The 12,698-nt window shown below is 42.8% G+C and overlaps 1 protein-coding gene across 1 annotated transcript in view; it reads right to left on the bottom strand.

Moving 5' to 3' along the window:
* Positions 1 to 12,698, bottom strand: part of LOC102497243 (actin-binding LIM protein 1-like) — a 245,375-nt gene that overhangs the window by 81,224 nt on the left and 151,453 nt on the right. Inside the window, exons 5-6 of the mRNA XM_006165121.3 lie at positions 4,918 to 5,044; positions 3,464 to 3,557 (exon numbers count right to left, since the gene is read on the bottom strand). Coding sequence (XP_006165183.1) covers positions 3,464 to 3,557; positions 4,918 to 5,044 — 221 coding nt within the window. The remainder of the gene's footprint in view (positions 1 to 3,463; positions 3,558 to 4,917; positions 5,045 to 12,698) is intronic.

The raw sequence follows: 12,698 nt of genomic DNA, 5'->3' as shown, positions 1-12,698 counted from the left end.
CAGGAATGCCAGGAGCCACCAGAAGCTGGAAGAAGTGAGGGAGATTCCTGCCCTAGAGCCTTCACAGAGATCAGGGTCCTGTCCACACCTTGATTTCAAGTGTCTACACTCCAGAACTGAGACAGAATAAATTTATGTTGTTTTTAAGGCACCAAGGTTCACAGTATTTACAATGAATCACAGTGTTTCACCAACAGCAGGGTCAGAGAACCAGATGAAGTGGAGAAAAGGGGCAGGCCATGGAAGACCAGCCCTGCTTTATACTGGCAACTGAGCCACACTGACTCATGGTCGTCGCACATTAGTCAGTGTGATGACCTTTTTTGAGATCACACACACCCATTGGAGAAGGGAAGCACGCCTGCTGGGTGGATCCTGAATCTAGGGCTGAACACAGTGCAAACTATTCCCGCCCCTCTCAACTCTGATGGAAAGTCTCCAGGCCCTCAACCTCATGGAACAGCCTTCACGGAAACTTGAGGCCAAGTTGGGAAGAGGCCTTTGCAGCCACAGTGAACTCTCAACTACTTGGGCCTCGGGAGAGAAAACAGAGTAAGCAGATGTTTCTTCAAAATGGCATGTTCTTGGACCTAGTTTTATTTTAGCTATTCCTTCCCACAGCTGTTGAACCAAATCTGAAGGCAATGAACACATACATACACACCCAGTGTTTTTGCCTCCTTAATCCATTTTTGGGGAATGCAGTTCCACATGTGGACTGGAGCTACCACTGTTTCTATCCATTCCTCCTGCAAACCTGGCTGTCTTCACAGTCTGGGACCGCATTCAGTATCTTCCTGCCTCTCTTCCTATGGCTGAATATCTAGGAAGTGGTTCCAGTGCTTTACTGTTGTTTTAACATGAAATTTCTCAACAGCTCCCAAATAAACAGGCTTGGAAGATCTAACTTGGAACCCTAGTGGGAACATCGTGGGTGCCATTCAGGGCGCCTCCTGAGAAGAGCTCTCTAGGGCTCTGGGAGATAAGGAATGCATTAGGGGGACAGGCAGGGGAGTACCAGCCACCAGACTTTGAGGGCTGTGATATGACCACTTGGACTTTGAGCTGCCCTTTGACTGGGTCACATCTGTCTTACCAGTGGCTTTTCTAGGGATGTGCTTTTCCTGAGCCAAAACTCGAGTCCCGAGGTGTCCTTGGGCTGATGATTAAAGGCTTTTTGATCAGGCTCTGAGAACTCCTCCTCCTCTGTGTTGAGAGGGTGGGAGTCCCATTCTCGCATTTTACCCCAGTCAGTGCCACCATAAGTCTGCACCCAGAGCTCTGTAGTAGACTAACTGGCTTATTTCCATTCTTATTCTCTTCTTGGTCACTTTATTTTAAAATCTGAGGTAAAATTCATATACCATTAAACTAACTTTTTTGTTTTCTTTTGTCATAGGGTGCTTGCCAGAGAGACAGAGAGAGTGAAAATGAGAAATCACCCTCCAGGGGAAATGGCCACACCACAATCCCCTCTCCCCAACCTTCCTCTTGTGAGAATGCCTGTGCACATACCCCTAGCATGATTTCCAAGCCTCTGATTCTGGGACTTGAACTGCACTTGGCCATGTAAAAATCCAGTGTCTTAACTACCACACCAGCAGCTGGGCCCAGAATGAACTATTTTAAAGTAAAAACTTTAGTGGCACTTATTAAACTGCTGTGCAACCACCTCGTCTATCTAGTTTCAGAGCAGTTTTACCACTTGACAAGAAAATCCTGTACCCATTAAACAGCAAATCCCCATTTCCCTCCTCTTCCCCACTCTGACAACCACCAATCTGCTTTCTGTCAATATGATTTTACCTATTCTAGATATTTTAGATAAATGGAATCATACATTATGTGTGGCCTTTAGCAATTGGTTTCTTTCACTTGGCATGTTTTCCAGGCTTATCTATGTTGGAGCTTGTGTCACTGTTTAGTCATTGCACTGTAAGGATTCAGCACATTTTGTTTATCCATTTATCCATGGATGGACATCTGGGTTGTTTCCACCTCTAGATGCTATGAATACAGCTACTATGAACGTACACATACTCATGCTCATTTGTGCATTCCCATCTATTCTTTACATTGCAGTTGGAGCCATTCACATGATACCCCGGCTGCAATCACTTTGATGGCTTACAACCACTCTCAGGATAAAGCCCAAACTCCTGAGTGTGACTCTCAAGGCCTTGATGCTTCAGCCCTGCCCACTTCTCCAGCATCATTTCTCAGGCCCATGCTGCTGCTCAGCTGATTTTTCTGTTCCTTGCAATGTGCTGTGCTTGCCTTCACCTCTGAGCCTCTCTGCAGGTTCTGCTTGCTCCCTCCCTCTCCCTAGAGCCTTCTTCCTCTGGCTGCATTTGACAGAAGTCACTTCCTCATCTCTTGAATACAATTACACATACTAGGTCCTAGCACAGAGTCAACCCTGGCTCCTCTGCGTTCATGGGAAGAGGCTGTGGTAGAATTTCCAAGGCCTGGCTGGACTTGTGAAATCCCATGGAAGAGTGACCACAGCGCGGAAACACCTTGGGGGAGGGTAGTCTCTGACTTGTGCCCTTTATCTTCGCAACACGTCTTGCCGCAAGGCGTGAATGTGGTTCCGTGGATTCAGTGTCCTGATGTCTGACAGAGTGAAGAGACAAGCTGCAAGACCAGCCAGTCGTCGTCCTCCAGTGGGACTTCCTGATCTATCAGCTCAGCTCAGCTCACCTTCTCCACCCTGGAATGTGGGAGTGTGCCAGGCAATCTACTTTCTCCAGCCATCTTGTTGACAGCCTCCAGGCCTGTGAGAAGTGGGGCAATGACTCCCTCTGAACTCTGGTCCCGGGATTTGACAGTCTCTTGCCCAAGAATATCCTGCTCAGCCCAGACGTAAAAGCTTCTGGGAAGCTGCTGAGAAAGCAAGGAACCAAGTTCTCTGGTACTGGCACGAGGTGGTCACACCTGAACTTCACAGGCTTCTGCTCAGCCTGGCCACTGGGTGCTCTGTGTCACACAGAATGTGGCTTATGAAGGGTGGGGAAGTCTATGCCTTTCTCTCTCACTAACCTTTTCTTCCTTAGCTTTGATTCTGAGCATGGTTCCCTGAGTCTGTACACCCCTGCACACACGTACAAGCACACACACATGTGCCCATGGCTCTGATGCCTTCTCATTTCCTCTTCTAACTTCAAAAAAAAAAAAAAAGTCTGAAATAACTTTTCCTTCCACATAATTTCCAACAGAACCTTTATCATTCTTATTTTCCCCTTCAAACTCTTCATCATTCCAATTCCACATAAACATTTATCTGATAAAATCCACATCTGAGGAAAGCACAGCACTTTAATTCTAAGACACTAGTCCTCTATTACCGCTTTCTTTCATAGATGAAAAAAAAAAAAAAGATGGAAACGATAGAAAAAGGGGCTCTTTTTGTTTGTTTCTGAGGGCCTCTGAGGAAAAGGATGGGGCCCCCTGTGTCACTTACCTCCAGGACCTTTCCTGTGATAAACTGCTGACATGCTTCGCATTTCACCCCAAAGAGCCCCTGGTAGTCCTTTTCACAGTAGGGGGCGCCATCCCTGCAATAAAAGAGCAGGTTTGGCACCTGAGAGGAAGCAGTAGAGGTGGGAAAGACATCAAAGCCACCTTCTCCACAGCACGGTAGCAAAACATGCTTCTCCCCCAGCCAGCATTCACATGTCTGGAGACCTGGCCAGAAAGGATCAAGACCACAGATGGAAGGATCCAGAGGGAGCCCTGCATTTCTCTGGGCCACACAGAAAGAGCAGTCAAATGGCCATAAGAACTCCATTGCTGATTACTTGATTGTCTCAGAACTAACTAGCAGAAATCCTGCTATTATTCTCTTCACTGCCAGCCAGAGCGGCTTCAGATGTGGACTCAGTGTTGATCAACACCTGACAGGGACAACCATGTCGTGAGTACAAATGTGCTCGGGACCAGTGGCTCCCGACAGCCCTGAGTCCAACAGTCCACAGCTCTCAGGGGCCTGAGGTGGCAGCGCCTTCTCCTCCAGGTCAAGCGGCCTCTTCCATTTACCTCAGAATATGGTAAAAATACCGTTTTCTGTGTGCATTGCATGGAAAAGTTAAAAAGCACCACTGTGGCAGCCCAGCCACCTCCTACAGCACAGCTTTCAGTATTAATTTAAAAGCCAGGGATTTCTCTCTTCCTACTTGTCTGTCCATCATAATCACCTGGGGAGAAATTTTTTCTTTTCTAATACAGGTGATACAGCTTTACCCAAGATCTATGGAATTAGATTTCCATGGAGAAAGATCCAAGCTACCTTTATTTCTATCTTGAAATTATATTCATAATTTTGTTCTTTTTGAGTAAGTAATTTCACATGATTGGGGAAAGGAATACAGTGGAACATTTTCCTCACAGCCAGGCTACATTTTTAAAAATCTTCATTTACTGACTTAACTAGCTATTATCCACAAGAGCTCTCTGACTGGTACATGGACTCATTCCCTGGCAGATTCCTTTGTGCACTCGTTCTGGGTGGGCTTTGTGCCTAGGCCTGTATGGTTTGTTGGGTCAGGAGAGCTCTATAAATATGCCCAAGACCAAATATGCTTGTTACTTCCACACAGACAAAAAAAAAATCTTAAAGAAAAATTAGTACACACCTAATTGGTTACAATATACAATGTCACACTGTCGGTTTCATTAATGTTAGATTAGGCAATAATGAACATTTCATTAAGTTTATAGTAGCCAAATTATGGTAAAAGCAAAAGGCTACAATTATTTTCAGAAGATTTGTAGCAAAAATGTCTTACTGATTCCGAATGTGAGTGTATTTTGGCATGTTGGGTGGGATATGGTAGAGCCCCTGAGAGCAGGGCCTACCGAGGACCCACACGCCCTCAGACCCACTTAAGCATCTGCACACTCTCCGCCCAGTCTTACTTGCTGATGTACTCCCCGGTGAGGACCTTCCCGCAGGATCTGCATTTAAAGCACCCCAAGTGCCACTGCTTATCCAGCGCCAGCAGGGCCTGCCCGTTCTTGATGTCTCTCCCGCAGCCAGCACAATCTGGAAGAGAGTAGCAGTCAGCAGTTACTACATGCTCGCTTCGCCACATCCGAGCATGCAGGCCAGCTGACCCGCTGCACACCCATCGCACACTCCATAATATTTACACAAGCACCATTTTATTCCACTCTTCCTGAACAAAATCTTTTCCAGCAAGGGCTCTTAGGCCCCATCCTCACAGCAGGGCAGCTTCATGAACCTCAGTGGATCTAAGCAGGTGGATGTCCTTCACCTGTTCTGTTCCTTGGGAGTCCTTTAAGTACTCTCTGAGCTCCAGCTGGCTCAGAGAATATTTAATTATAGTGTCTTGGCTGTGATTTCAGGCCTTTATTATTTGAGGGCACATGTGAATGGCTAAGTATCTCATGCTGGATGCCTCTCTTAGCACAATATATGTGATTCCTGGAGAGCTGCCCATAAATCCCATTTTTATACATGGGACTCTACTTTCTTATCAACCCAAACCAGCATGGGACTCTACTTCCTTATCAACCTAAACCGGCCTTTCAAAGACTTGTGATTGCCAATTAAATGTATTGTAACTCCTTAGCTTTAAATTTTCCTTGGCAGGTTCCTAAAAAGGCAGCTGGAGGGGAAAAGTATTTCTTCATGGTAAGGCATGTGTGCATTGGAATTAGATGACCTCGTCCTGAACCCAGCTCAGTGTCTTGTTGGCAAGCTACATGACCTGGACAATGTGTTTCTAAGCTGTGGTTTCCTCCTATGGAAATAAGGATGTTTTTAATATGTGTTTCAAGTCTCTGATGAAGATTTAATGGAATAATGATTTTATAGCACAGTGGTTGGCACATAGGAATTGGCTCCATAAACACTTGCTATTATTATAATGGCCACTACTATTTTGATTATTAAATCCTACTTCGTGTTAGGGAAGTTGAGCAAAACAACTCGGAAGACTGTGACTTGGCCCCAACCTTTTGGAAAGTAGTATGTGCAAACATTTGAAAATCAGTGAAAAATCTAAATCAAAATGAAAGCAGGTTTTGCTAGCGGAATTGGCCATGATGTCCCAGATGATCATACAAAACACTCAGGGATAAAGCCACGTCCAGACAAGGCCACTCAGTGGCTACATTTGGAATAAGATGGAGACAAGGCTCCTCTGTACACAATGATTAAACATCCCCCTCTTCTGACCACGTCTGCGACTGCTGCTGCCTTACTAAGGATAGGTCGAGCTCAACGTTCTCTTCCTAGAAAAACACTGACCTGCTTTTCTTTCTTTTTTTATGTTAATTTTTGCCAGGGGGTACATGTGTTTGGTGGGGGGAGTGGGAAAACACGCCTCATGGGACACTGGTCATGTAGCAACCTCTTCTCCATCTTCCATCTCCTTCTTTTGGGATGTAGAGCATGCATACATACATGTTCAGCATGTTTCTCAGAAGCGTGTGTATTTGTGTTTCCTACTGCACTTTCATAACAAAAACTGAAACTAGCCTGCATTAATCTGGTGATGAACCAGTTAAATTAATTATAATGAAGTAGTATGAGCTGTTAAAAAATAATAAGGTAGATTTGTGTGCTGATATGGAAAGCTGTCCAAAATACATCAAGTTATTAAAAAAAAAAAAGGTCAAGGTCAAGTGTAGAACAATGTGCATAGCATAAGCTTATTTACAGATAAATAGTAAATAAAAGGGTATATTCTGTTCCCAACATTGAACATTTCAGGAGAAAAAACAAACAAGCAAACAAACAAGAAGTTCTTTCAAAACTTCCCTCTGTGGAAGGCATTACTTTTTTTTTGTTTGAATTTTTCATAAAGTATGAGGATTTTTTTGAGAGGTTTTTGCCTGAGGGCACCTGCGCTCGCCTGAGAGAGAGAGACAGAGACAGTGAGAGGGAAAGTGAGAGAAATCACCCCCAGAGGATGTGTCAGACAGCAATGTAACCACTATGCCATCTGCTGGCGCCAAGAATGTTTTATAAAATGAGTAAATAAATACTTATAAAGTTAAAAAAAAAAGTTCTGGCAACCGACAGATGGCCTAATGGTTCCATCACTGGATTACCGTATAGTTGACCACACATAGTTCAAGTCCCGGATCTGTTGACTTAAAACTCACGCTGGGTACGTGTGCATGCGTGCCCAAGATCCTGAGAGGAGAATGAAGGAGAAGGGGTTGTGCCGTGTTCATCACCCTTTGGGGGATGATTCTTGCTTTCTGTCTGTCTCTCTGGCAAGCACATGTGTCCTATAGTAAAAAATGTCTCTTTAAAAAAATAAAGTTCTGAATATTGCAGATTAGAATTTCTCTAGTATAGTTCATTATAAACTGAGCATGTATTAGATGATCACAAAATATCAAGCATTTTTAAAAGTTGGGATTTATACAAATACCAAGATGTCAAAAAAATCTTATAAACAGAATCTCACATTTGATAGTTTATTATAATGATAAAAATAGGTTATGATATTTGCTTAAAAATTGTATTTGTAGGGGCCAGACAATGGCACAGTGGTAAATGCAGTGATCTGTAAGGCTGGCCCACATGGAAAGGTTCTGGGCTTGAGTTTGGAGACCTTCCCTGAGTGTGGCCAGCACTCACATGCCCATGCTCTGGGGCTGGCTAAGACTGCAGGAGGGTGATGGCCTCGAGACTCTGTTGGGATGCTCCCATTCTGTCTCGCTTGCTCATGGAAGACATAAACTGTAAAACGCTACATTTTTAAAGGATAGGAGTAGTCTTAAAATAGACAATTACAGTAGTTTTAGGGTGACAGCAAGTTAAGCAGAAGGGGCAGATTTTTTTCCGGTATGCCCACTCTCTGACACATGCATAACCTCCCCTATATCCATGACCCCACCAGACTGGTACATTTGTTACAACTGATGGACCTTCATTGCCACATCATTGCCACTTGGCGTCCACAGTCTACATTAGGGTTCATTGGGGGGGGGACATTCCATGAGTTTGGACAAGTTTATGATAATATGCATCTACTATTATAGTTTTACACAGAGTAGTTTCACCACCCTAAAAATCATGTGCTTCACTTGTTCAACCCTTCCTCCCCCTAATCCCTGGAAACTATATTTGTGCCTTTTTTCAGAATGAAATGAACAGTCTTAAATTTAGGTTGAACTGAAATTTTTCTTCATTCTTCTGATTATTTTCCACTGGGTGGCAGCAAAGATTGAAATAATAAGGAAGATACTGGGTAAGAGAGTTCTTAAAGATAGAAAATAAACTTTAGATATGGCTTTCAGTTCCACACATGAAGACTTGGTCCGAGAGAGGTGGACAGAGTTGATGGAGATCTGCCCATGATCCTCACAGTGAGGTCTAAGTAGATGGATGGCAAGGGGGAATATAAAAGCAGAGACTTTGAGGGCAGAAATATTTGGGCAAGTTACTCTCTGTAAACCCTCACTGCTTCACCTGTGAACGGCTAAAAATCATATGCACTTCCTAGGTTTCTAGGAGGAAGAAAAGCAATCATGTGTTGTAAAGTGCTTTGCATAACCCAAAGCTTGTTACACGTTACTCACTCAATGGAGTTCCCTCTTTCCTTGTTTGGGACAGTGCTAGAACTAGAAACCCGGTTATTTGACTCTAAGTGTTGCTCTGTATCAATACCTTAGTGCCCAGATATCCTGAACTATGAAGAAGCGAAGACAAAATCTGAGAGCAACGATGACCATTATGATCATTCTGCACTGAGAGTTTTCCATGAATCAGGCTTAGTAAACATGGTACCATTTAATCATTCCAGTCAATGTTTTCTGCACCCTGGAAGTTCTCTGACCTCAAAAGTGGTAACGATGTCTCTCAGCTCCTCCATGCCCTACACAGTACCTCATGGAGGGCAGACATTCTTGAACTGATTTTGATAATATTTTATAGAGAAGCATTCATCAAAGTTCAATGCTTGAAGCCAGCCAGCTGGTAAAGATGGGCTAGAAGTAGAAGTTAGGGTTAAACCTCCTTCATTCCAAATCTTAAGATACAAAGCAAGAAAATACCAGCCCACATCAGCTGACTCAAAGCATTTTGGTGCATTTCACAGAGGCTCCCCATTGGTCTCTGGACAAAGTCATGGTCTTTGCTTAAGCCCCATACCATGCAGGGGAGAATAGAGAAGAGCAGAGACAAAAGATTCATACTGGATAGTTCACTCCTTCCATGCGTCCTGCAATTGAGCTCTTCCCTAAAGAACAAAACGTCCTACTCTCTATCTTCATGTTTTTCAGCTGTTGAGAAAATTGTTTCCACATCACTGAAGCAGCTGCTGATAAATATAGAAAGCTGGTGATTGGCACTGGAATTATTGCCAGAGTCAGAAATAGGTGAATATGGAGTAGCATCGAAGAAATAAAACCCACTAGCAACTTGCAAGTATTCTAGCAAGAACAATGACCAAATGTGAAGAAGAAGAAAAAATAACTTAAACACTTCCCCTAAGCCTTTTACTCTTAGCACTAAGAGCCAAGTGAAAAGCAGAGATTTAGCTATTCAATCTGTCCAAGTTAAACTACCATCCAAGTGCACTCCTGGTTCCATATTTATATCATTTTTTTTCAAAGCCAATAAATATCCTTAACGATAGGGACATTACCTCCTGTCTTCCTTAATACATCTTTTTTTTTTTTTGCATATGGCCATGACACTGGGCTTCAAAAATCAAAAAAATGAAATGTGCACATACCCTCCCACCCCACCCACACAAGTATTTAAGTTGAAAAAGGGTACATATGGCTTTTAGGGAAGGAAACACATATTCCCAAGCTAAGAGAGATGTCATTACTTGGGCAGCATTTAAGGTCCTGTCAATATGGGTACCAATGTTCTCTTTCAGAACTATTGGGTTGTCAGAAAAGTCATGACATATTTTTCTATGCAAAAATGTTCATGACTTTCAAAACGTCCTACTCTCTATCTTCATGTTTTTCAGCTGTTGAGAAAATTGTTTCCACATCACTGAAGCAGCTGCTGATAAATATAGAAAGCTGGTGATTGGCACTGGAATTATTGCCAGAGTCAGAAATAGGTGAATATGGAGTAGCATCGAAGAAATAAAACCCACTAGCAACTTGCAAGTATTCTAGCAAGAACAATGACCAAATGTGAAGAAGAAGAAAAAATAACTTAAACACTTCCCCTAAGCCTTTTACTCTTAGCACTAAGAGCCAAGTGAAAAGCAGAGATTTAGCTATTCAATCTGTCCAAGTTAAACTACCATCCAAGTGCACTCCTGGTTCCATATTTATATCATTTTTTTTCAAAGCCAATAAATATCCTTAACGATAGGGACATTACCTCCTGTCTTCCTTAATACATCTTTTTTTTTTTTTGCATATGGCCATGACACTGGGCTTCAAAAATCAAAAAAATGAAATGTGCACATACCCTCCCACCCCACCCACACAAGTATTTAAGTTGAAAAAGGGTACATATGGCTTTTAGGGAAGGAAACACATATTCCCAAGCTAAGAGAGATGTCATTACTTGGGCAGCATTTAAGGTCCTGTCAATATGGGTACCAATGTTCTCTTTCAGAACTATTGGGTTGTCAGAAAAGTCATGACATATTTTTCTATGCAAAAATGTTCATGACTTTTCCAACAACCTAATATTTATACCTTCTTGAAATTTCCCATTTGTTAAGAGTAGGAGCCCAAAAGATGTCTTACTCTGTGAAGATGCCGTTCTGGAAAAGAAGGTTGAGGATGTGGAGCTAGAAAAGAAAATCACTTGATGGCTAAATTTCCCTTCGTCTCAACCTTCCCAGGCCTGGACACTTTGGACATGCCCAGAAGCATTCACAAAGGTAGTGACTGCTGTTCAGAGCAACTCCCCATTTAGGACCAAAGTTTCCAGAATAAACAAGGGGCCTTTTCCTAGTGTCTCAGAATTTGGGGCTCAAGCCTAAGAACTGAAGACAATGGTGATAAATATTCCGCCTTCCAAAGAAGGGTCTGGGATTATCCTATAGAATTTATCAAAAGATGATAAAATCTACTTGATGACTATCAACCTTTGTTACCCATCTAACTCTGAACTCAGAATTTAAAAATACCACACAGCAGGAGTGTGGTATTTCCATGCCCTCTGCTGCGAGAGGGAATCACAGTGGTCCCCAACCTTCCCAGCACCAGAGACTGTCCCCAAACTTTCTTGCACCAGGGACTGGCCTTGTGGAAGACAATCTACCACAGACAGGAGGTAGGGGACAGGGATTGGTCCCAGGATGACCTACCCTGCTGTGAGGGTGGAGGGAGGGGGTGCCCAACAGGTCATGGACTAGCACCACTCCATGGCCTGGTGGCTGGAGATTCCTAGGTTAGATGATCCTGTAGAAGGAATCAGCCTTCCACTCCCTACCTAGGTGTTTACTTAGTGGGGAAGCTCAGGCCCTTGTGCAGACATGGGATCCAAGAGAAGCTTTTGATATTAGAGTCCTTAGGACAAATTGAGAAGATGGACAAAATTGCATTCTGGAATCTGTTGAATTTGGAAGGCAGGTAGTGGCTAAAGCTGCCCTTGACAACAACTGAAAGAGAAGACAGAACAGAGTGGCATGAACTTCCATTGTTTGGCTCACTAAGACATAGCATCGTATGCCCCCTCCCCCCTTTAATACATACCAAATTTCTATATTCTACAGCAGAAACGGAAAGACTGGAAGGTATAAAAGCAGGGGGAGTATATTTTCTCTCTTTAATTATAAAACTTAACTTCGTTTAAAAAATTTATTTGCAAATTCATTTTTTTCTATTTGGCACTATGGTTTGTTGCCTCCCTGTTGAATATATGATGTCAGGTCATCCTAAGGCTGTCCATGTACTTGATCTCCTTAAGTCTTCCTTTTAAGTAAAGTGCTCACTGGGTATAGGAATTTGTATTTGGGAAGTGCTCGAACTATCTACAAAGAAAAATTAGGATTGCCTTTATTATAAAATGCTCTGGGACCAGTAGCATAATGGCTATGTCACCGAACTCCCATGTAGCAGACCGCAGTTCGAGTCCCGGACCCGGTGGCTTAAACTCATGCTGGGTATGTGTGCGTGCGTGCCCAAGATTCCGAGAGGAGAATGGAGGAGAAGGGATTGCCGCATGGCCATCCCCCCTGGAGGGTGATTTCTCGCTTTCTATCTCTCTGTCTCTCTCTGTCTTTCTGGTGAGTGCATGCACCCTATAGCAAAAACCTCTCCAAAAGCGCGCCTCCCTAGATAAAAACCCCCCCCAAAAAAAAAAAAAAAAAAAAAAAGCTCCTATAAGTCTAATTGTGTTTATTAAAAAAAAAAAATCCTTTAATGTTAGACTTGTGTGCATGGAAGTAATTAAGGTAGGTCATTATTGTAGCTTAAAAGTTGTATATGCTAAGACATATTTTGTTTTAACTATATGTCTTTACTGAATGATCTCTTCTCCATCCTAAGAAAAGTATGAATAAAATTAGGTTAAATGTAGCATGTGGCATCACAATCTTAGAATTTGTTTCATCTTTTATTTAATGCTATCTATATCTTCATTTATCCTGTTAGAAGAAAAATGACAAATAAAACATCGCCAGCAAAAAAAAAAAAATAAAAAAAGGAGGAGTAAAAAAGTAGGAGTGGGTATGCAACTGTAGATGTCATATATATATATGTGTGTGTGTGTGTGTGTGTGTGTGTGTGTGTGT

The sequence above is a fragment of the Tupaia chinensis genome, unplaced genomic scaffold, assembly GCF_000334495.1.
Source record: "Tupaia chinensis unplaced genomic scaffold, TupChi_1.0 Scaffold143797_1, whole genome shotgun sequence".
Classification (NCBI taxonomy): domain Eukaryota; kingdom Metazoa; phylum Chordata; class Mammalia; order Scandentia; family Tupaiidae; genus Tupaia; species Tupaia belangeri.
The sequence above is the reverse complement of the archived record's forward strand: the minus strand, read 5'-3'. Positions and strand labels throughout refer to the sequence as shown.